The following is a 25,478-nucleotide window of genomic DNA, read 5'->3' as shown; positions in this document are numbered from 1 at the left end:
AGCGGAAAAAGGTGCTGTGCAACATCAGCCACAGAGAGGAGAACATGTAAGAGAAACAGCCCTGCAGACACCCAGGTCATTGAAGAAGGAGGGGGAGGAGGTGCTCCAGGCACCGGAGCAGAGATTCCCCTGCAGCCCCTGGGGAAGACCATGGTGAGGCAGCCTGTCCCCCTGCAGCCCATGGAGGTCCACGGTGGAGCAGATATCCACCTGCAGCCCAGGGAGCAGGAGGGTTCCCGAAGGAGGCTGTGACCCCCTGGGAAGCCTGTGCTGGAGCAGGCTCCTGGCAGGACCTGTGGCCCCGTGGAGAGAGGAGCCCACGCCAGAGCAGGTTTTCTGGCAGCACTTGTGATCCTGTGTGGGACCCATGCTCGAGCAGTCTGTGCCTGAAGGACTGCAGCCTGTGGAAGGGACCCACGCGGGAGCAGTTCGTGAAGAACTGCAGCCCATGGGAAGGACTCGTGTTGGAGAAGTTCATGGAGGACTGTCTCCCCTGGGAGGGACCCCACGCTGGAGCAGGGGAAGAGTGAGGAGTCCTGCCCCTGAGGAAGAAGGAGCAGCAGAGACAACATCTGATGAACTGACCCCAACCCCCATTTCGCGTCCCCCTGCACCGCTGGCAAGGAGGAGGTGGAGAAAATCAGGAGTGAAATTGAGCCTGGGAATAAGGGGGGGTGGAGCAAAAGCATTTTCAAGATTTGGTTTTATTTCTTATTATCCTACTCTGATTTGACTGGTAATAAATTAATTTCCCCAAGTTGAGTCTGTTTTGCCCATGACAGTAATTGCTGAGTGATCTCCCTGTCCTCATCTCAACCCACAAGTCTTTTGATATAATTTCTCTCCCCGGTCCAGCTGAGAAGGGCAGTGATAGAGTGGCTTTGGTGGGCACCTGGCCTCCAGCCAGGGTCAACCCACAAGTATATAATACAGAAGCATACACTGAGATGTTTACATTTTCTAAGTTTTATATGAGGGGCAAAAGTGTCAAGATACTATCAAATATGAAGGAGAATCACAAAATTTCAACTCATATCTAAAACACTAGAAACTTCTACCAGTAGGACAACTGTAGTAATATTAAACAAAGCCTTGCATACCTAGTCTGCTTTCTTCTGTCATCCATCTCCTTCAAGAAATCCTCATTTTTTGAAATAAGAGAGCTGTTGATGTCATACCTGAGGTAAGCTCCATTTTCCTTCATCAAAGACATCTCCCAGAATAAAAACAATATCTGGTTGCAGTAACCATAACGCAGTTTGGAAAGATCTCTCCATTTGCCATTCCCTGAAGGGAAAATACAGACCCAGTCACCACTGCCCAACTTCTGGATCCTCACCTCTGAATACACAAAAACAGCCTGGCAAGAATGAGAAGATGGCTCCTACACACTGAAAGTGCCAATATGAAATTCAACTTAAATAGTTAGAAATAAGGTTTCAGTACAGTAGGTGCATCTTACCTGGTGGGTAATTCCACCACAATACAACCAGGACCAAGTCATGCAAGAAGTAACACCAACTTGGATATTTTTCATTACAATTCCAACAAACAGCAATTAATCAGAACAGTGAATTATTGCATGTTTTACTATGCTACTGTTTCTGCAGCAAAAGTTTATAATGTTCATATACTGTCTTTTCAGAATTCTGCTTTTTCTTCTTTTGGACTAACAGAAACATAGTTTTGTAGACGTAGGATTAAATTATCTTTGTTTTTAAATGTGATTTTGCCTCCAATTCTTCTACTACAGAGACAAATTTCTACCAGCTTCCTTATCTCTGCAATTAAAGGTATTAACTGTTGGGACATCAAAGTTATCTGGTTCATTTTTAAGGCATTTTATAAAATAGTTACATACTGGAAAAGACTATCTGACCCACTGAAAATGCTCAGGCATCTACACCCACATACTACCTGAACATTCAAGACTGCACCACCTCAGTAAGTCCCATTCATTAACCTTTCAACACTGGTTTATTATCCAGCACAGATCCAAATGGGCAAGTCAGAGGCAGCATGCACGCTTCCTACAAGTACCACAACATTGGTTTTCAACATCTGTCCCATTAGCTACTATTAAAAACTCTAAAACCAGGGTAGAGATTATTGAAAAAAATTAATTATTACCTTCTTAGCTTATCCAGCCAATGTCCTTTGATTTCACCAAGTAGGTGAGTATCAGCTAAAATTATGGCCTTTAGGACTGAAGCTGAAGTCTCTTTTTTACTCATGTGAGCTCCACCTTTCACTTCTGGCCATCGACATTGAAAAATTACCACATAATAAATTAAAAATTCACAAAATATTAACACTGAGCTGACAAAGCACACAAGTTTCAGCAGGAAACAGAGCCTCTTCTTCAAAGGAAGATTATTCACAGTGGTCGAGCTACAACTCAGCATTGCAGTACCAGCATAAGACTCTCCCAGTGGCTCAGTTCTCCTCTCTCAGGTGAAAACCGTAGGGGCTAGTTCAAAGGATCACATTGGGCTTTGTATCAGTAAAAAATCCCTGTGGAGAAAATAATACAAAATAGAATAGTCATTAAGCCAGCATGCTCTGTGAAAAGCTACCACGTAAGGCCTACAAATCCCGAAAGATTTGGAAATACATAATTGACCTAAAAAGCAAAGTTGCTCTTCTTCAAGTATGCAGACAGCCATGCTGCTGAGCACAGAACTGCACTCTCTCCTACCAGGACCAAGGCAACCAGTTTAAAGCCAGCCAGGATCTTAGTGCATAATGAGTTTTTTTAAAACTATACAGTGAAAACACTATGAGTAGGGGTCAAAGGTAGATAAAGACAGAGCTTAGCTTGAACAACAGAAAAAAACCCCCACATTAGAATCCATATCATCCTGGCCACTGCAATGCCACGTGCAACCACTTTCTGGCAGAAGTCACATAACATGACTACGCCAAATCAATGCAATTACTACCTTTAATACAGCTCATTGTAATAATCTCTAAGAACGACACACAACTTACTATCCCAGAACAAGTTCACTAGAGCTTTCCAGGAAGACAGGCACAAATACATGACTAGTTAACTAACACTGCTTCATTTCTAACAAGGGGAAAATCAAGAAACATCTAAGCCTCAGAAACAGAAACTACACTAGAGCTGAAGAGAAATGTGGGAAAATGAAGGTAAGCTTACTGTATTTACTGATTTCTTCCACCTTGGATAGTTTGTAACCCAAACGGGGAATGTACCCGTTTTGAAACTACAATATTATTTTATGCCATTTTAAAGGGTTATCCAAAACAAATGTCTTCACTCTGATAAGCCACAATTTTAACAGGGCTCATTGATTGCTTCACTTGTTTACAGGCAATTAACAGAAACGCATTATTCCTGGTATAAGGAGGAAATACCCACACTTTCACAGTTCTGTTTGTCCTACAGTCCTTGGCAGAAACACTTTCCAGTGTAAGTGCCCACAAGAAACAAGTATCCCACCTGCGAGGACAGAGATACTAGCCCTTACTTTCAAGTAAGATCACTCAGATTCCACACGCAACCTCTCAAGGTTTCAGTCTGAAGAGTACTGCATGTCTGAAACACCCGCTTTTTAAAGGTAAACAGTGTAGCATGGTCACAGTACAAGGGGCTCCAGGAGACTATAAAGAGCTATAAAGATGCTCATGAACAAACTTCTAGAGAAATCCACAAAGTCTTGTCCCCCACCCAAGAATGGGATTGCAATTTTGCTTTCCACAATAGAAAAATTCTAACATAGGACTGATATCCAGGATGTTAGCAATTACTGAACACAGTACTCAGACAGCAATTAGCAGCCAATGTTCATTTGAATTAACTAAATCTGATTAGAACCGTGAATACTCAGTACCTTCAAATATTTAGACCCTAAACATTAGGAAGACTAGGACAAAATTACAGAACCACACAAAATTAGCAGATCTTTTCTAAAATCTGGTCTCAGTTACAAGCAGAACACAGAACAAAACTTAAATTGCTTTACTGCCCTATGCCCTAGCCCATTTGATTGATGTTTCATGTAAATCAAAAACTGACATGCGATTATTATCTTATTTTTCCAACCAAAATCTCTATTTGGTAATAGCCACTTATTTTCAAACACGAGCTTCCCATATCACCACTACAAAGTACTTATTCAAAACAAAGAACCATTAGTCTGCATCATGTAACACTTCTAATATGCATTATTTAACATTAGTATGACTAATATTTAATTGCATCCAATTCAGTTCTATCTAAACTTAATTTAGCAGGAAAAAGCCACTGGCCAGATGTCACAATTTCACAACGCAGAGGAACTACACATAAAGGCTGATTAACTTGTTTAATATTAATCTCATCTGCACTTTAACTAGCAATAAAAATCAACAAGATCTTGTTTGTACATCTCACAACAAGGCAAGATTAAAGCAGAAATGTCTGTTCAACAGACACAGAAACAAGGACAAAAAACAGGTAAATTCTTAACTAAGCACACACATTCATATGGCCTTATCCTGCACAAACTGCACCTACCGCGAAATTTGGAAGTAGACTTCGGTATTCCTAAGTAGTCTCCTCTTCTAACAAAAAAAAGTACTAATTTGAACAGAAAATGCCAATAAGTTGTTTTAACTTGCACTAGGCATGACAAAAAAAAAAACAAACTAAAAATCAAAAAACTCTAGGTCTCTTCCTGTTCACAACCTACACAAAGCTTAAAACAAATAAAACCTGACATTTTGCTATTGATATCTATGCATTCTCTAAAAGCTTTTCATTACATTATTTTTCACACATCAAATTTCTTTGGAAGCTGTCCAAACAACAACAGAGCTGCAGCAAAAAGCCAATGATACAGATCACTGGGGAAAAAAAAAAAAAAAAAAAAAAAATCAGATCTTCAGAAGTAAAGGGATCCTATAAAATGCAAAAAAACCCACCAAAACCTGCAATTAGTAGAAGAGAAATATATCTTCAAGGCAAAACTTCCATTTTCCAAAGTCACAAGCAGCAACTGACACAATCAAAACCACAAAGCCAGTCATTTCTAGACACATTCCCTGTCCTAGCGCTTCTGCTGCTAGCTGGTACTATTTTGGGAGTTGTGCCACAGATGTGGAAGATGCCAGAGGTCTCCCATCTGCACCCTACATTTCCAGCCTTCCTGATAGTGAAAGAAAAAAGAAAAGAGGAAAGGAAAAAAAAAAAAAAAAAAGGAAAGAAAAAAACAAACAGCAGAAAGTCAGTGATGCAGAATGAGCTGAAAGACAACTCCTACTACCGGCTGACAGAAATCCCTGCCTCCCTCGCTCTGCCACCTGCCAGCTGAACTGTTTGCTCAGGACTGTGGCTGCACATCTCTGCACCCCAAAGTACAAGCAGTTTAACCAGAAACCAGACCCATGCAGTAGTAATCCCAACCTCACATACGGGTACCCAAGGACCGGAGACCCACATCCTCTCACACGTGATGGCAAGGTCAAAAATAATGCTGTCAGACTGCACGCACACTGCAAGATGGAGCTGTGGTTCAGTGTGTCACTGTACACTACATCACTACTGCTCCTCCTTGCACGGCTGATTATTAAGATTAGACTAGAATCTGGTTTCTTACTAGAGCTTGAGGACCTCAGTTATGAGAAAAGACTGAAAGACTTCTCACTGTTTCTTGTTCTAAATATATGGGAGTGGCCTGATGCAAAACTGATTTCTAAAAGTTTTAAAAGCTCATCATAAAGGCAAGATCAATATTTTCACCATATTCATTATTTTCAATTGTTTGGGCAGAGAACATACTCTATAATGGAAAACCCTGATCTTCAGTAGTTGGCAAACAGCAAAATTCTGCTAGTCACAACAATTTTGTATTCGGTCAATGTATACACTCTTTAGGCAGGGGAAAAATAACCTTGAGCTCTTCCTCATCTACACGTTTTAAGAACCATCCTGCACAACATTTAAAAACCAGCCTGTGGACGAGGACAGTTACTGATTCATTTAATGTCACCAAAGTAAACATGCTAGTAGAACTTTATACCACAACTGTGGAAAAAAAAATAAAAATGCTCAAGTGACTAGCGCTCAAAGACAGAAGTTTGATGTGTTCCTTCTCCAGCATTCATGTTTATTTTGCTTACTAACAAATATTAGATACATTTTTGCACTTAAAATACTTGATCATACATCCTATTCTTCCTATTTTCATCCATCAAGTTTACTGGCAACACAGACTTGCATCACTCCTCTTTCCCTTTTCCATCTCTGTTCAGAACATTATCCAGCTTTAATTTACAAGTGAGCCAAGAACAAAACAAGGGAAATGTGACACAATGGTCTATAGCCAGACCAGGAAACAAGTAGCTCTGGAGCTTTACCCTCTCTTACTTAGTGAATATGTTTTAACTCTGAACACCTCATACGCTTTTGAGGCCAATTTATTTATTAATTTACAACTACATAAAACTGTCCTAACAAACAAAGTGGAATACAAGAGGCCTAATCCTACTCCTAGTCCTATCCCTAAAGAGTGTGCAAGTGTTTTTATTAAGCTAAAGAAGCTGTATTACCTTATAAGCAAGCTTAGTATTTCTAACCTCATGATAAAAGTTTTCACTCAATTCTCCCATCACAATGTCACAAAGGTACGGATTTACAACTTTCAGATAAATATAGTTCTATAATGTAACTATAGTTCTATAATGTAACTATGTTAAACTTTTGTGAAATGTAGTTACAAACAAGTTGAGGTTCAAATCTCACAAGGTTTCGCTTCTGCAAGGTACACTTGCAACTGGGAGTTGTCTCTTGCCAAGCTCCCTCTCTCTCTGAAGCAACGTGACATTTCTACATTGTGAACCGTGACACTCTGCACTCCAGTTTCCTTTCAGCACTTCAAATACCAGAGCTCTTCAAATCAAATAAGAGCTTCTGATGAATTCTTGTTTTGATACTGCAAGAGACAACTCTCTGACACATCTTTCTGAACATACTCTTTCCAATTCTAAACTCTACATCCTTTCTTCATCCACAAATTTTAACATTATTATGATTACAGAAAAACTCCAAGCAGGGATTTAGCATTTTTCATTTAAGAAATCCCTTTGTAACAATTTAATGATAGAATTAATTTCTGTCTGCATTGGCACATCCTTAGGACTGAAATTCATAAAAGCTGCCAGATCTACACACCTACGTTGATTTTATATAGTTTACAGAAAAGGATAAATTGGGAAATTCTTCAAATTAAAATACAAAGATTTTATCATATTCCCATAAACACCCACAACCACTCTTGCAATGAATGTATTTTACAAGTGTGAAAGAGAGAGGTTTGGAAACTTAGTTGAAGTTATACAGACCAGTTTATTTAAAAACCATATAAACAAAAATCAAAGGCACAAAATACAAAAACATTTCAGAGCAGCTTGTCATACTGAGATCATATTACTGAATTCATATTATCAAAATGTGGTACTACATAAGCCATGGTAGGTTTAAATGTTGCAGTAAGTATAAAAAATATGTGGAACATCTACTTGCCATTAAATTAATCAGTAGTTACAAATGTGCTGTAAAAGGAAGTCCATACATTACACTTATTTGTTTCAAGCACTTTTCATACTGATTATTCAGTTTCACAGATTCCTGTACAGCACGCTTTAGATCTTCTATCTCTTCAAAAAAATCCTAGAAAAACCCAAAAATATTCACCTTAAAGTTTCCTTCAAAGACATTCTCAATAAGAGCTAGTCAGCATTTCAGTTGTTTCCAAGTTCACAGACACCTTCTATATTTTTATTAATTATATAATTACATTAATATTTGTATTTTTATTAATATATGATTGCATTATGCAAACACAGCTACAGCGAGATACAGCAATTAACTATAACCTTACGTAATAATTTAAAACTCTGCCCTGAACCCACAATGCAAGCAGAATTCAAGTTACGCCAGAGCCTGAAATACAGGCTAATAATAGGAAAGATAAATTAAGAGAAGGAAAAAACTTTCATTTATCAGAAAGCTACAAAATGACAGTCCAAAATGACAAGGGAATAATGTCAAACTCATCTGTGCAAAAAATATAGCTATACATGCTGAAGTCAGCCAGTAGCATTAACTTTGACGATCTGAAAGTTGCAAGATTATAAAAAAGGGACAACAAGCAAGGAGACAGATGAGGACAGTAAACTAAGGAGGATGATGTTAGCATTTGAAGACAACAATACTAAAGAGCTTAAAGTGGGAAAACGGATACCATATTTACACCTAGAAAGATATTTGATATTTTTAGACCTTAACTGCTTTGTAAATTGCTACTATTCATTTAGAAGTCTTAGTACAACTACATTTTGTTAATGAATGTCCTATTTCAGAATAGAATCTACTATTTATGACTACACTATATTAAAAAGTTTGATTTTCATATTCAAAAGGACAAGATTTATGATGCATTAAACTTGACAGAGCCTAAAATGGATAACACTATCCAACAGGTTCAACTGGCTCAGATAAAAGCAATGTACAACAAAGAAGGGAATGAAAAAGAGCAATATGTAAGGCTACACAGAATGTAAAGAGACAGTCCAATAAGAAAGCCATAAAAAAGAAGTTCTGTTGAACTTATTTAATGTCAGCCTATGTGGTTTCACTTTCTCATATTGATCCTTTCATAATTATACTATCCCAGAATGGACAACTTAACAAGCAGTTCTAGCTATACCTAATTCAATTAGGAGATAAATTCAGCTTCACAGAAATAAACTGTAAAAAATGTAACTGTAAAAATATCGATGGCCCATAGCTTAAATGGAACTATGTTTTGTTCAGGTCCTGCAACTCAAGTCTATTGAGCAATTCGGATTCTTTGCAAGTGAAATCAGAAGCTGTTGGGAAATGCAAGGACAGCAAGCAGAGTGTAATCACCCAGGCCTTAATTTTTACCAACCCTGGAAAGTCCTATCTACCAGAATAACCCTGTATCTACTTATATCCATCTTTACTTGACATATTCTCCTGCCTATTCTTCTGACTTTTTTTTTTAAAATAACAGCTATGTACATCTTAAATAACATACAGTGACTTAAAACTACCTAAAAAAGGGTCACTGATAAAAAGCCATAACCTCAGATTTATGTATTTCTGTTCTGAAAGATGAAACTTTCAGCCATGCGTTGTCCCTAACTCCCTCCCAAGCACGGGGATCCAGAAATCACCCTGGCTCAACACTCTACAAGTTTCACATCTAATGAACTATCACCGTGTTTTACTGTTACACCTGTAATGAAAGCCAGCATAATATTATTTAGCTTGTGAGAAAGGACTGCAAGATGAGGAAAGAGATTCTCAAAAAAAAAAAATCCAACACAAGACTTGAAGAATAAGCAAAAAACAACTTAAGTTTGTTGCTGAAAATAAAATCCTAGGGCAGTACATTAAACTAAGTCCTCTATAGCTAGGTAACATCTCTTCGTCTTCTCACATATTTCAATTACCAAATTTTCACATTTTCACTTTCTACACGTATCAATGCATCATGAAAACATCAAAGCCCTCCCCTCTGCCCTCCCTCAGCATACAGTTCTGTCAGTGGCATCACTTTGATATGTTTAAATTCAAGAGAAAATAGCTTTCCTCTCACTGACATCATGAAGCAATAGAAGTGATCATTCAAAAAAATATTTTTATTATCTCTGCAAATGTCTGTTGGAAGGATTAAGACTGTTACCAGCAGTTACAATTTTAACTTCGTAACGAACTGAGACAAAATCTCTCATGAAAGAAACCAAATTTCCCAAACATTTAAGAAAAAAAAAAAAATCTACAAGAAAATCCACAGCTGTTTAAAACAAAAAAAAAGAAAAGAAGAGAAAAAAAAATTAAGATTGCATTATTCCTCTTCCTTAGCCAAGCAGTACTGTAGGACATTAATGTCTCAAGGAGTCATTCATTTCCATTTCTTTCTCAGAATGCTGTAAAGTGATTTTTTATGTATTTTGCTTGACAACCGCATACGTTCAGTCTAAAGGTAAATTTCAGTTGAGGCAGAAAAGTTAGTTTTTCAAAAATCACTTATTCTTAAACTTGTCCTAAAATAAATTACCTTGTCTAATCCAGCTAATTCATTTTTTAGTGCTCTCCTTTCTGTAGACAACTTTTCGTTTTCTTTCTTCAGCTTTTTAATCTCCTTCAACAATAGCTCTATATTCAAATTAAAAAAAATACAGACTTCAACCATTATAGTCAACCTCCCCCTCATATGAATCATCTTACAGCTGAAGAGCTGCCTACATTTTGTGATATTAGAAAATTATGGTTCAGCTTTTTAAAGTACCTTTTTCATAAAGTGATTTATTCTTAAGAATTGGCCCAGCACACTCCCAGGTACTGTGAAAGATTAGAGGATCTGTCAATTGGATAATCTGAATCTGCCAAATACTTTGAATGTGGGATTATTTTACTTTAAAATCCAGAAAACATGCATCACAAGCCTTGATTATCCTTTTCTAACTTACGAGAGGGTCACGTTAGCCCTTGCTGACAGCACATTTCCTGCAAATTATGCCTAGATTATATGATCTCTTCAATCTCTTTTTTTATGCTTTGAAGTGGAGCAGGATTGCACCTTAACTTGTGACTTTACTTATGCGAGGAAGAACATGCTCAAACAAGTATTATCTGGGTTTGTCCCACATTTTAAGGCTAAAAACAGGTTCTTTTGTGTAATGGAGCAGCAAACATTATCACTAAGAGATCTACATAGATATATCTTGCTAGAATGAATAGTACTAAATACAGCCATGCACTCCCACCCATGATTATACCAACATAGCAATTCCAGAAAAAGAGAAAAGCAGCAAACAGTTATTTTTATCACAATCAAATGCAGGGCTGGATCCACAGACAGGACATTGATTACGAGATGCCATTTTTAAATAGGTTTTCAAAAATGAAAAACATTTTAGACACTGCTGGTTGAAGTAGAAGAAATAACCTGGAGTGTGCCACTGGATCAGAAGTGAAACACATCCTCTCTGATGGGCATACTGGAAGGAACATCATCAGAATTAACTGTACCATTACCTAAGTATTTACTGCAACAGGATTCCTTCTTTTTAGAAATGTCCCTGCGAGATGTTACTTCTCCCTCTGGGGTTTGACTTCTTTTTCCAGAAACAGCACTAGTTTTCCAAGAAACCTTTTTACATTCCAGTTGCTCAATTCTTTGCCTCTGCTCTCGAAGATTATGCTCTAGCTCATGAATTTTAATCTGTCAAGAAACTAAACATTTTTTAAAATGCATAGAACAAACACAGCTCATCTGAATACAATTTGAAACATATCCTGAATGCAAACCTAGAGTTTTTAATTGCTGACTTAAAACTACATTCACCCAAAGGGTCTGAAAGGAGAAAAAATATAGCAAGTGAAGTTTTGCATACATCAAAAGCATTTTTTAAAAAATCTGCTACTGAGCACATGCTTGTGAGACAGTACAAATGTACATACACAAAGATACTAAACCTTTCCACATAATAAAGCATAGTTTTATGGCAGCAATTGCCAACTTTTAAGAAAAAGTACATATAATCCAAATCATAATGAATATTAGTTTACAAACAAATAAAGCACATCTTCCAGACTCCCTGGAGGAAATTAATTAGACTAGTCAGCTGTAATGCTTGATCAATGCCTAAAGAGGCAATACCTACTTGAAGCTTCTTGAACGACTCCTGGCCACACAACCCTACCTTTGCTCCAGTTATGACGCTAGTCTCTTTGCACAGCAAGCCAACAGATCTTGCTACCTGACAGAAGACTATTTGCCTTTGTTTGATTACCTTACTGCTGTATTTCTGAAATAAATCAGCTCATGACACATACAGAAAAATACCAGGGCTGGTGCAAGAGAGGTCGGAAGATGCATGTACAGCTGGAAGGAGGGGTAAGCAGGTGAGTAAAGGAAAAAGTAAAGGAAGAGGAAACAGCTTTCAGCTGCAGACATACCAGTGACATTTTACAAACCTAAGAATTACTTTTCAGTCTCCCTAAGAGCTTACATTTGGTTATTTGATACCTTCTCCTACAAATTCTACTTACAGTGAGATTTTTAATTGCTTCGCTTTGCTCCTGGTTTGTTTTGATTTCTTTAAGGTAACATTTCTGTAGCTCGCTATACATCTGAAGTAGTCTAAAACAGAAGAAATGCATACATTGCAATAAAGTATGAACGCCAACAAAATGTGCATCCTTTATGATAAAAGTATTACAGACGCCCCACAGAGATCAGTTGGACTGCAGCTGTACTGTAGAGACTTGTAACAGAAATATTTAAGATGGGTGTGAATGGCAACACAGAAAGAGAAAGCACTAGAAAAAACAGCAAAGTGAGTTAAAAGAATGGTCAGTATTGATGGCAAAGAATCCCTTTCACTCAGCCAGACCGAGGACCCTGTTGTTTTTGTCTAGCCCACATGGCCGCACTCTAATTAAACCTCAGCACAAACAACTTGATGATGGAAGACCTATACCCTAGCAACAGGAGGGTGGCAATGACTTCACAGCATGTCATGTGTATCATTCCCCTCCCCGCTAGCACAACAGGAATAGCAAAAGACCACTCCTAAAGGATATAAAAAAAGTTTGTCCAGAAACTAGTTTCTTGCCACTAACCAAGAACCCCTGATGAGGACTCACGAGGCAGCGTCCCCAGCTCTCTGTGTTGCACAAAACATCTCATTGCTCCTGCATATGTGGGTGTGAGGATATGAGTAAATGAAAACTATGAGAAAATCAGTGTGGGTGGGTAAAATCCATGTAAAATAAACAGATTTGAGGTATTATCTTTCCCTTTGATATTATCTTGCATCAAGTTGTGCTACACTAATTTCCTACCATATTTCATAGCATTCAGTCTACATGTATCAGGCCCATAATGTAACTGATGAACATGAACAGACATTTTTCCTATTTTATTAGGAATCTGAATAAGACCTGGCATAAGTCGCGACTGCGCACCACAAGCAGGGTGAGCGATACTATAGTACAGAACAGCTTTGTAAAATAACATACAAATAGATGCTAGGAAAAAAGCTAAGTCAGGTTATCTACGTGCAACCTAATACAAAGCAGGTTCAGCACTAGATTCAGAGAGTAACTCAAACTTCTTCCACGTAAGCATCTAACTAGGTACTCAATTCAAGCCCAGAGCTAGACACCCAGCCTTCCTATGTAGTCTGCAAAGAGAGTCTGGTACACTGTAAAGGTATTTTTTAAAAAAGGAAGAGAAAGGAAAAACGGGCCTTCTACAGCCACCTGAAGGAAACACTAAAAACAGGGTGCTTGACTCAAAAGCAGTAGGGACTGCCTCTACCTTCATGAGATCCACAGCCCATTTCTGTAAGTGGACAAAAAGTAGCCTTTGAAAGAATGGAGCAGCCTATTTATTTTAAAATAGTCATAGAGGGATGGACCAACATTTTATGTAGCATGCCTAGTCTTTAAATGTTTCAATATATATTTTGTTTCAAAAGATATCATGTATCTTCTGCATCAAAAAGCAGTTACAAGAGTTTATTTCTAGCATTAATTGGCAAACTACGGTAAGTAGTGGCTGACTTCTAAAACCAATTAGACTGAAAAGTAGAATCGCTTGTCTGGCTTATTTCGAAAACAGTACCAGCCTATAGATTTTATACACGCGTAAAAATGAGCTATAAAAAAATGTGCTAAGAAGGCTCCCACAAAATAGAAAGTGAAATGACATAATTCTAGGTTAAAAGTCTACAGAAAAAGATCACATGTGCACATACGCATGAAGGAGCTTCCCTGGCTCACCCAATTTTTCTCAATGAAAGATTTGAGAAAGAAATCCATGTTGTTCTTTGTTTAGTGCTATTTTCAAGTTTAATCTAAGATCAAGTACTTCCTTTAAAAATGTAAATAAAAGGATTTTCCATTGTTTCAGAGGCTGAAAGCCGCTTCCATAACAGTTAACAAAAATTAACCATGAACAACATATTATGCCCTACAGAGAAGAATATTTAATTCTGTGGAAAAGCAATTTCTAAGAACTCACCTGACACTGTCACCCTCTAGAATAAGATCCTTGCTGTATCCACCCTTATGCCATAAATGGGTTTCTGTTTGAACTTGAACACTTAAGTGAAACAAACACAACAGCTTAATAAAATTACATTTTACAATTTTAATTGGATCAAACAAAGCAACTGAAAAAGGCTAAGTTACTTTTCAGTTTGAATTTACAGTAAGTTTCCATGCAGGATCATAAACACACCAAAATTTAAACTTGAAAATTTTTGCAAACAGGTACTTAAATCCTGGCAGGACACTTTCCAAAACACTAACACTGTAGTTTATCAGGTCCTAAGGTCCCAGCTTCTGGATCTTTTAAACACCATTGATGCAATTTAACTACCTTACTACTGTTTAGTGGGAAAACAGTCTAAAACTCTTTGCAGTTAGACCGAGATAAGCAGATAAGCATTGATATTAAAACTCTTTCTTTCACTACAACAATGAATGTTGTACAAGATGCTCCAGCCACCTTTTGTTCCTTTAAATGCCTCCAGCATTCTCCATCCCCACCATCCTGTTCACAGACCCCCCCTCAAAATACACGGAACAGATAAGGCCTAATTCATCTGAAGAATACCAAGGTAGGTAAGTCCTTAAATTTTGCACTACTTTGGATGCAAAAATAAACGTTTGACAGTTCTTACTCTCTGCTTGTGACATGGTCACGCATTAACTGCTGCAGATGCAGCTTGTCTTGGATCTGACCCAGCTGCTTTTCTAGCTCCTTATTTTTTATGTGTAGCTTTTTCAACTTCTTCACTAACTGCTCATTTTCATCACTGAGCTGAAAAGGAAGAGAATTTAAAAAAAGTCAAGCAACATTTTCAGATCATGTATTCATTAAGCTGATAACATTTCAGATTAAAATTCTATCCCAAACATTTTACTACATTTATGTTGAACTATATAAACATATAAAGGAAAGTGGCAGGAAAAATAATTGGCTTCAAACTTTATGAAGAATTTCCTAAAACACAACTTCTTTAACATATCTATTAAAGACTTCTAATGTAACTTCATAATCTGCTAGTGAATGATAAGGCAAACCGGTTTTGTATTAAAAACAAAAACCAAACAAACACCCCCCTCCCCCCCAAAAAAAAACCACCAAAGGGACAAAACATGCAAGTTTTTACTTCTAAACACCAGCTGTGCAACTCAGGTCGTATTTATTTTTGTTCTAACCCCACCGAAGCTGAAAGACTAAACTACAGCCGCATCAGCGGGATTTTTTGCCAGCACATTCGCTGACCCTCGCCCAGCAGCACGCAGTCACTCATCTCTGGCCCGAACGCCGCTAACCACGGTGCCCTAACCTACAGGCTATTAAGTGCAACCGACGCTATCGACCGATCCGCGGTCAACAGAAGGAAGAGCAGCGACGCGAAACCGCAAGCTGCGGAACGGGTGAGCTCTGCCCCGGAAAGCGAAGGCAAACCCGGCCAGGCCGAGAGGCGCCGTGCCCGACCGATGCCGGGCGCTCTCCCCGGGCCGGGGCGGAAGGGCCTTCCGCGGGGCACCCGAGAGCCGGGGCGTGCCCCAGAGGGACGGGAGGCCGCCCCGCGGGCCGGCACCGCCGAGGGCCCTACTCACTTGGAGGCACTTGTGGAGGGAGGGCAGGGCCATGGCGCCCGGGAGCCCCGCCTCGGCCTAGGCCTCTTCCGAGGCGCCCGGGGGGACCGCGCCGTGGAAGGCCCCCGCCCGGCTGCCCTCACCGCTGCCTGCCACCGCCGCGCGCCTCACGGCTCTCAGGCGGGCGCCTCGGCCGCCAAAGCCCATCCGGATAGGCCCGAGCAGCGGCCGTCATAGGCGAGCGACCGCGACCGCCCAAGGGCCCTGGCTCCCCGCGCTCCCCCCCCCCCGCTGCCAGGGGGAGGGCCGGGAGCGGACCGCCGCCCGCTCCCTCCGACCGCCGCCCGCTCCCTCCGACCGCCGCCGGGGCTCCGCGGGGAGGCGGCGGTGGCGGCAGCGGCCCCAGCGCCGCCCGGGTCTGCTCCCGCCGCTCGGGAGGGGCCCGGCGCGGCGGCCGCCCTGAGCTCGTACCGGCCTCGAGGCGGAGCTCTCCCCGCACCGGCCGGCGAGTGCGGGACGCCGGGTCCAGCTGTGGGCGCTCCGGGATCGCCTCGACCGTGGGCGTGAACCTCGGCCTCCGGAGCCTGCACAAGCGCACCCGGTCTCAGCTCGTCTCTTTTAAACCGCCACTGGTTTTATTCGCCGTTTTATTTTCCGCGACTCACGGAGATCGAGCGCGCGGGACCGCGAATACTGCCGGTGACCGACCCGCAGGGGCTCCGCCGAGCGTCAACACCCACCAAGTTCCGCACCCCTACGGAGGCATGATGCTCCGCGTCTCCCGCTCCTATCGCGACAGAGGCCACGGTACCGGCTCTGCAACACCCACCGAGGGAGGAGACGACGGCACGCCCGGCGTTGCTGCTTCCCCCCGCGGGGTTCTCTGTATCCTCAGTGCTTGTGGCACTGGGTATTGCTGCTACTTGCTGGGCTTTGTCTTTGTTTCCTGTTATTTCGCACGTATTTTTGGCCGGCCAGGCTGGAGGGCGTACGGGCAGGACAAAAGCTTCGTGAGGGACTGCAGACAACGTACCAACAGAAAGCACTCGCCAGCCCGAGAAGACCACCCATCGCAGCAAGACTGACCCAAAGTGGCGATTATTGCCTGCTGGTCTCAATAGCCTTTGTTATTGGCAGTTCAAAAGCTTTCCTGATTCTCTCTCATTCTCTAAGTCTCAAATCTAAGTCGTCTTTTGTTCCCTGCATCTCCTGTCTTTGTATAAAATACGGCCTCTCCTGTTACTTACAGCCCATTGCACTTTGCCGTCTTATTTTGGGTGTAAAATGTTGCCAGATGCCACCTGCCCCTACATTTTGACTGTGTAGCCCACCTGATTGCAGAGCCTGGCAATTTTTGCAAGGAACCGTTCGTGCCTGGGAAGAGAAGGGGCAGATGACAGCAGCTCGCTACTGTCAGCAGACCTACTGTGGGTCTACAACTTAGATAAGTTGTACCTACATGGTACGAGACACTTGGGTCCCATCAGGCTGCAAGCGGGAACTGTAAATGTAATCAGATTGACAGAGGTGGGGCACACCTCTAACTCCAGGGCACAACCCCAGCATCTCTCCTTCTCCTCCCCCATCAACCCGGATCAACCAGTCGCCCGTCTGCCCAGCTCCTTGCACTTCACATAGAGGTCACAGTGCAAGGTAAAAGCCACTGTGCTTAACTGAATATACGTGAGATCCAAGCTGTGAGGCTGTTAACAGCCCAAGAGTGCACGGGAGGGAACGACGTGCCCATGCTGTTAACTGCTGCCAGAAATCCTCTCTGTCTGGGAAGATTTCTGTATTGGTTCTATACCAGTAAGAAAAATAAAATTAGGAAGTATAATACCAGCCAGCAATGCAATGGTGCTGCAGAAAAACAGAAATCCTGTTTTCAGATGGAGTAGCAGTATCCTGAGATGTAATTACTCAGTTCTATTCTGTTTTATCCAGCACAAACAACATCTCAGGTGAGGTCCTGAGGAGTCTAGAAAACAGAAATAAAAATTGCATGAGGAAGAAAATACAGCATATCAGGAAGGGTTGAAATAACTGTGTTTGTTTAGTCCAGAAAACTGAGACTGCCAAGAATCATTTTAACTATCTTTGGTTATTGTAAAGGATGCTAATAATTGTTTCCAGTGTCCTCTAGAGGATAAGCAGAAATAAGTATTTCAGTTGGATGACAGGGAAAATTTTCTTAAAGAAACATACACATACTTCTCCCTCACTAGATGTTTTAACAAATGGATCAGAGAATGATCAGGCATGACTTTGGATACAGGTGTATCTAATATGCACAGCATACTGGCATACAGCAAGTGGACAAAAAGATCACTTTAAAGCCCCTTTTAGGCCAACATTTCAATGATTCTGTGTTACTAATTTAGAAGAGAACATGCTCCGATATAATAGTAATTCTGATATTTTGCAAAACTTTGTACGACGACTACTTCAGAAATAATTTTTCAAGTGACAAAGGGAAGCTGTAGTGTAAGACAGTGTGATGGAGAAAGATCAGCACCGTGGAATCCAGCCATACCCTGTATACCAGTATCTCACTGGGGACAGTATGAGTAGGGTAACAATTTTTTCCTCAGTATTGGGAACGTCAGGAGTAGTCATAGTTGCTTAATACCATACAAGGCAAAGGCCACTTGAATATCAAGGATATTATTTTGTAAAGAATGTGCAAGGCTCACTAGGACTTACATTCCTGTGGTACCCACGTGTTTGGTTTTGCTTTGTTTTTTCAAAATACTGTGGGTGGAGCAGGAAAACAAGAGGAGGAAGCACAGATGGATTAATTCAGGACCTCTGCAGAAACTAGAGCAGGCATGGAAAGGGCAGCACTGGGCAGCACTCAGAGAACAACCTAGACAAGTCAGAAGTAGCAGAGAAAACAAGCCCATAATATGTCTTGGGTCATTCTCAGATGTGAAATCTGCGGACCCTGTTTCCCTAGCTCTTCCACAAACACAACTAGTTCTGGGCACACAGCCACTCTCCTGCTTGCCCAGGAGTTGACAACGATGCAGCAGCTACGCACAGTTTTTAAGACCCAAATATTTTCAAAACTCAAAAATTGTTACCAGTAGAACATCTTCTCTATTCTACAGGCTGGAAAACAACACACCGACAAGTTGGAAAATGAGCCAATAGACCTAAAAGGGAAACGAGAATTCCCGATTTCTGACCTAGAAACTGAGCCACGCAGCCTCCCTGTGTCCTCCTTTTCCATGGCTGGCACAGGAATTGAAGATAGATGGAGGAAGCAGACAACAGCCAGGTTTCTCAACGATGGAACTAGACCGGCAAGGAGTTTGTGTAAGATTCAGATTTTATCACACAAGTGCTGATCCAAATGACACCAAAAAAAACCCTGCTTGTATCTTCAAACTCTTGGAAAAAGCGACAGCTGAAGCTCTTATAGGTTTTATCATGCACATTACGATCAAACATTTTCAAAGATGGTCATTGTTTTTTAATGGCTCCACTTCAAAATGAGCATCCGTTTTTTCCAGATCTGTAAAAACGGCCCAAGGCTGGGTAGCACCAGACATCAGATCTTGAAGCATCCAAAAATCAAAAGATTATGTTAGCCTGCATGTATACACAAACCACAGTTTATACAAACGATAAGAGAATTTTGTGTACTTGATTAGGAAACATGTTCATCTTCCAGAGATACTAACAATAAATGATTTTTAAAAAACTTCTCTGTGGCAGTAAATGTATGAAATGCCACTAAGATACTTACTTTCCACTGTAAACAATTACAGCAGAAACATTTCCCTACATTATTACTCAGCTGGTTTGTTGAACGCATTCTTTTTTCCTTGCATTTTTGCTTCTAACTCAGCTTGGTATGAACAGAGACACATTTTATGCTGGCACACATGAATGAAAATGTCATCGATTCCAGTGGTACCAGGCCTGCTACTTACTGCCAAACAGCAGGAATGTGACCCATAGCACTTTTTTCCAGCTACATGTGCACCAAAATCATTGATTTGTCAGAAAATATATGAGCAGGGGATTATTTGATGCAACCTTACAACAACTCTAAGCATAGCCTTTTTTCCACACAGATTAAAGGGCAGTATGTGTCCTTTCAACCCTCAGAGAATTACTATCCTCAGGAGATTTTCCAGGAATTAAAATTCTCCTGTGAAAATCTACATATCTTTGTAAAAACACATAAAAATTTCACCTGCCCCAAATTAATCTCTCTTTTATTCCATCTACCAGCTCTGTCAGCAACGACTCCCAAGTCCCTTTCAGGGCAGAAGATGGCAAAGCTCATGCAGTCTTTCTGCCCGTTACGTTCTTTGGCACAATCAGTGCTGCCAATCTCGCAGACAAATGCCAGTTCAAAAATCATGAAACAATCTCGAACAAAATGGCCAACACGGGGAAAAAGGCCCTTTTTCCATCTTGTTTTGAGCTTGGGTCAGGAAGTAATAATCCCATTTGTGTTCAGGAGCCTTCCCTGAAACAGGGATAAGCACTCCAGCTTTCTTGAGCCTTGGCACAACCGCAGAGGACAGCTAAATGCTTAAGTTCAGAATTCAGTTCAAAACATGAACATTTCCTGCATATCAAGACAGAAAGCACCAAGACCTGATTGGATTTAAGATGACTGTTTGCAGAATTAGAAACAAGAAATCTTTTCTCATAATATGTAAGAGGAAATCAATTTAATCTTAAAGCTGACAAAACCAAACAGAGGTAATATTTATTAAACCAAGTTAGGCTACAGGGATTCCTGCCACAGCACACTGACAGAAGTTCTGTATCACCTTCAGTGATAGAAACATCGGGTTATACTACTAGTTTGGTTTTGGGGGGGCGGGCATATTATTTTTAGCATTTTCAGTGGATAATGTTCAAAAAACAATACTGGCATGCCTGTGGCAGAAACAGTCTGCCGCTTATCCCTTCACAGCTAGGGAAAAAAGACCTTTACTACACATTATTCTACACCCACAGGCATGGTCTAGGAAAAAGACTAATAGCTTGGGACTGTATTACCTTGCCCACAGAACTCCCTCCAGAGAAGAAAAACATCTCTCAGTGGAGAATCAAAGGCACTTGCACCCCAGGAAAGCTCTCACAGCCGTACCTCCTGGAAGGCAAAATTTCCCAGGATGACAGAGCCAGTCTGAAAACTCCAGAAAACACTGAAGGATGCCATTTTACCAGTAGAGCTGTCTGTCAGACCTTGAAGCCAAGAATCTCAAGTTCCACATTAACCAACCCCCAGGGTGGATCTGAAGGGGGACTCCGCCACTACATGTCTGAGACTATCTTTTGGTTAGTTTGTGGCAGGAGGGAAAATGCGGAGGGTGTCCAAGCAGCGATCCCTGGGCCTTCTGGACGCAGAGAAGACAGGTGGTCAGAATATGACTCTGCATGACAGAAAGGGAACACGAGAAACATCCAATACACCATTCAGAATGGTGCATTAATCAAGCGTTATGTCCTTAATGAGTCATTAGCAAGCATTATGAAAAGCAGTGCCAGTGTTTGGAATTCCTGTTTGTCTCTGATGAAGCAGAAGTGGGATCAGCACAGCTCTTCTAGGGAGTCCAGCAAGAGGAGAGAGCATCTCCTTCCTCACGATTGACCTTCCATTCCTGTACACCCGAGAGGCAAAACAAAAATCTGGGCCAAACATCCTCTTTTATCAGCTATAAAATCTCTCACTGCAACATTACAATTGCACTAAACTACTACAACATTGTAGTAGTTTGCACAAACAAAAAGCTTGTCATCTGGGTTACCTCTTAAAGGCAGCCTCAAACTTAATTCTTCGTGAGATACTGGTAAAAGCTCCAGGGAAAAGGGCTAGAGACAGTAAACAACAATTTTATATGACTAATCCTGTGCTGGGTAAAAAGACCATCTGCATGGATTCCCTCTAAAGTGCTTTAATAACAGCGCTGCAAGCCTCTGGCTGTTGTGCTGAGGAAATGCTCTTTTGCACTCAGGCTAATAATTCCAAAAGATTACTTCCTTTTTCTCCCCCCCCCCCCCCCTTTTTATTAAAGCTGTTAGCCACTTGCTCTCCCGTTTAATTCCCTATTAAGAGATCATCCATCAAACCCGTGAAGTGACAAGGATCCGCACTGGAAGACATCTGCGGATTCCACGTTGATGGCCAGCTAGCTACAGAAAGGTCACCCTCCCTCTGCAAAAACTACAACCGATTTTATTGCATCACTGCAGTGTGTAATTACTGTCGGAGAATGGCAAACTGTCAGCTGAGGTGTAATTAAACCAATTTCAGCTGCAGCAGCTTCCTCTCCGAGTGACCCTGCTTTTTGCACCACGGACTGCAATGGGGATCTCCAGGTGGCACACAGAGCAGCTGCGCCAATGAACGCTGCACAGCAGTTTAGGACAGGAAGGGGACTGCCACCGCCAGCTGAGCCACACCTAAGTCAATAAGGGCTTCACACCCTGGGAGAGAAGGAGATCCACAACTACAATCTGTTTTCTGCTTAGAGGTCAGAGGGAGCAGGTTCTCCGCTCTGCTGAGAGTTTGTTGTCTCAGGGAAGGAAGTCTGACCCCTAAATGAATCTGGTCAGGGCTCAGAAGGATTCAGACAGATGAAGCACTTGAGAAACACCAGTATTTCAGGCTCATCCAGGACGAGCCCATTCCAAGTGGACGAGATTAAACACGTGGCGTGTGTGTAGGTTACAAAAGGCATGCGAGAGGAACTGGCTAGCGTTTGGGGTTATGAAAGATCAGAGGTTACGAAAGACCTTGGCAGTTATGAAAGATGAGCTGAGATCTGATCCAACAAGGCAGAGAGCAGCCTCAACCTGCTCGGTGGTGAACGGATGTTCAAAATCACCCAGCAGCTCACAGGAGGAAGCTCACACTGCCTGGCGCATCTAGGTTAAGGAAGGCTTGAAAAAACTTCAGAACAGTAATAAGAAAACAGTTGTCACAGACTAGGAGAATGATGAAGAGAAATATTGCCATCTGCTTATAGACCTTACAGGCAGCTGTATTTTTTTGCAAAGTATTTTGAAGGGTCTTAAAATACTAGCTGCAGCCACTGATTTTCTAAGAAGTACTTTTTCCTGGCCTTTTAGTGCTATTTTAAATCTTCTACCTGCATAGGCCACATAGCTGGAACGAATCTGTAAAAACCGAGGGTTCATTCCATTGGTATTTTAGCCTCTCAAGTTCAGCCTTTGGCAATCCTTTTACTAATATTCTACCACCAGAACGAAGAGGAGGCTGGGGAAATTTTACTGGGCCAGATGGAGTTGCTTCTTTCCCAAATGCCACTCAGACGTCACTTAGAAAGAGGATATACTCCTGCTTAGAAAAATACTGAGGAGAGCACTTCCCCCTCTTTGCAACAGTATTTCTCTGTGATGATGATTTTCTACAGTTACCTTCAGTGAAAATATTTCTGCATCCTGCCTACACTACCATTCACACTGCCCTGTTTTTAAAACATGAGTTAAACAGACCTTTCAAGTGCCCCTGTGGCTGCCTAATCACAACAAACCTCCAGGCATTGCAGCAGACCTGACACACAAGGGAGGAAACCATCTGCTCTACATCAGAATAATATTTAGCCGGTTTCAGCAAAAGGTATAGACTGTTTTACTGTTGGCCAATTCAGTAAATAAAACTTCCTCTTTCAAGGAAAAACACAGAAAACACTTTTATCGTGGTCTGAGATGCTTCCTAGAATGCAAAGCCATGGTTAGCTGTAGATTTCCTTATTTACTGAAGTTAAAGCTGGTTTTACTACATCTCACCAGTACACACATCTCACCAGTAAATCTGTTTACCTGTCTGCCCCAGCACAGAAACTCTGTAAGGGAAGGTCCTGAAGCCACCTCAAGCCATGCTGAGCATGGCATCAATAAAAAGCACAAATTCTAAAACCTGGAGGAAACTGAGATTAAGGAAAAATCCAGAGCAATTCTGTTCCGTACTATTCCAAATTATACTACATGTTTATAGGGTTATTGCACTTAATGAAACTAACCTTACATGAGGACAAAACAGATAAGAGGTCATAGGAAATGAGTGACTTAGAAGCAGAATAATTAGTCAGCAGAAGGATTGACAAATGTTTGGTGAGGATGTCTTCCAACCAAAATTTCATAATTCTTTAAACAAACTTCAAAACTTCTGGTATTAGTTGCACCTTCTCAGGGGTTGTTACTGTTTTTTCTGACTCAAAATGAGGACTAGAAAACGTTTTGCTAAGTAGACCGACAGCCTTGCTGTCTTTGTGCTATCCACTGCCACAGCACAGCTTAGAAATTTAAAGAATGAAGTTGAATTCTTGCACTACAATCTGTGAAGTTTTGTCACTTATCTTTGAAGGAAAAGGTCCAAGCCTTTTATTTTAAAAAGTGACCATCATTTTTGTGAACTACCTATGGCAGGAGTGTTATGTCCCTCTCATCCCAAAGTCACCTGTGTCCTACAAGATAAACAACTAAATAAAAGAAAATAGATCTAGACTCAGGGTCTGTTAGCTTAGATAGAATACCCAAGCCAATTAAACTTTGCCTAGTCCATAGAAAATCAACAATTAATTTTGTGTTCACATCAGAGATAGGCAGTGGTGGTGTTATGAAATTTTCGTAATGCAAATATGGTCACCACTAAAGCATCTCTATTCTGTTCCTCAAAGGTCACTGAAAATGAAACCTTTGACCACAAAGCAGGTGCTGAAAGACAGTAACAAATTTCAGAGACCTGATGTGTTTAATGCCTTTTTCAAAAACCTACGCTGACGGACTCAATCCCAGGCTCTCTTTTGTCCCGTTCAACGCCAAGCATGCATCAGAACAGGCTATTTGGAAAAGCCTCCCTTTGGCAGATCAAGTGTACGCTCCCAACACTCACTCGCTGTTGTAAGTACTACAGACTGGTTGCTCTACTGTGTCAGTACGTATTCATTGTAGGCCACCCTTCTTCTACAAGGTGGACCTAGAATCAGAATCGCTCGGCTGCCTGCCACCGGTGCCCTGCTCTGCTGCCCCAAATGCACGGTAATTTGGCTTACATGGTTTCTGGAACAGTAGGTTCTTAATTCTCTGCTTCTCACCCTTGACAAATCCAAAATGACTTACAAAGCCAAGTGAAAAACCTAAGGGGCAATGTATTTGTTACCATACACTTGAATTCCCAAGCGCTAGCACGCTGCCGAAATTAAAACTCTGCTCCACTGCCTCCTTCTCCCCGGACCTGCCGCTCCGGCGCCGCTTTTCCCACACGTTTTCCCTTCGTTCCCGAGGTGGCCGACGCTAGCCGTCAGCTTTTCCCCCCAAAGGCCCGGTAACGCCGACGGCCGGCCTCCCGTTCCCCGGGATCGCCCTCCGCCTGCGAGGCACAGGCAGGCCCCGGGCGCCCCGGCCCCGGCCGGCAGGCCGCTCCCGCGGGCGGCGCTCGGCAGAGGAGGGCGGCGGGGCCCCGGAGGAGCACGGCGGCTCGTGGTCTCGGAGGGAGCAATAAGGCCCCGGCCCCAGGCTGGAAGGGAGGGCGGCCCCGGCGGTAACGGCCGCGGCGCCATGTCAGGCGGGCGGGCCGGGCGGGCCATGACCGCCGCGATGGCGATGATGGCGGCGGCGGCGAGGGCCGGGCCGGGCCGTCGGCCTGCCCGCCACATCCTGCCCTCCGCGGCGCGGCGCGGCCTCGGCGCTCCTCTCCGTGGCACCCCCCGCCTCTCCCGGCCCTTCTCCGCCCCCCCGGGGCTCACCTAAAGTCAGCGCCCAGCAGCAGCCGGGCGCCGCGCTGCAGCCCGCCTTCCCCATTGACGGCGGCGGCCGCCGGGCC

General features: G+C 42.1%; 2 protein-coding genes across 5 annotated transcripts in view; both read right to left on the bottom strand.

Moving 5' to 3' along the window:
• MPPE1 (metallophosphoesterase 1) overlaps positions 1-25,478 on the bottom strand; it is a 34,471-nt gene that overhangs the window by 8,638 nt on the left and 355 nt on the right. Inside the window, exons 1-3 of one of the 2 annotated variants that reach the window (XM_075022957.1) lie at positions 25,402-25,477; positions 2,131-2,514; positions 1,179-1,287 (exon numbers count right to left, since the gene is read on the bottom strand). In XM_075022957.1, coding sequence (XP_074879058.1) covers positions 1,179-1,287; positions 2,131-2,405 — 384 coding nt within the window. In that variant the 5' untranslated portion in view covers positions 2,406-2,514; positions 25,402-25,477. Of the gene's footprint in view, positions 1-1,178; positions 1,288-2,130; positions 2,515-25,401; position 25,478 lie in introns of those variants that run through there. The other variant, XM_075022958.1, reaches the window with a different exon arrangement.
• Positions 7,332-15,806, bottom strand: LOC142028937 (uncharacterized). 3 transcript variants are annotated; one of them, XR_012649752.1, is made up of 8 exons: positions 15,683-15,806; positions 14,734-14,873; positions 14,070-14,150; positions 12,092-12,182; positions 11,075-11,261; positions 10,326-10,378; positions 10,095-10,192; positions 7,332-7,675 (listed from the first exon to the last, which is right to left on the bottom strand). XR_012649752.1 is itself a non-coding variant. In XM_075022960.1 (7 exons), the coding sequence occupies exons 1-7, from the start codon at positions 15,713-15,715 to the stop codon at positions 7,547-7,549; spliced, it is 759 nt and encodes a 252-aa protein (XP_074879061.1). In that variant the 5' UTR covers positions 15,716-15,803; the 3' UTR covers positions 7,332-7,546. The 3 variants fall into 3 exon arrangements, 2 of the variants coding, with proteins under 2 accessions (XP_074879061.1, XP_074879062.1); XM_075022960.1 differs by lacking the exon at positions 10,326-10,378 and having other exon boundaries at positions 15,683-15,803; XM_075022961.1 differs by lacking the exons at positions 10,326-10,378; positions 15,683-15,806 and adding an exon at positions 15,410-15,676.

This window comes from Buteo buteo, chromosome 3 (assembly GCF_964188355.1).
Source record: "Buteo buteo chromosome 3, bButBut1.hap1.1, whole genome shotgun sequence".
In the NCBI taxonomy this organism is placed as follows: domain Eukaryota; kingdom Metazoa; phylum Chordata; class Aves; order Accipitriformes; family Accipitridae; genus Buteo; species Buteo buteo.
The sequence above is the reverse complement of the archived record's forward strand: the minus strand, read 5'-3'. Positions and strand labels throughout refer to the sequence as shown.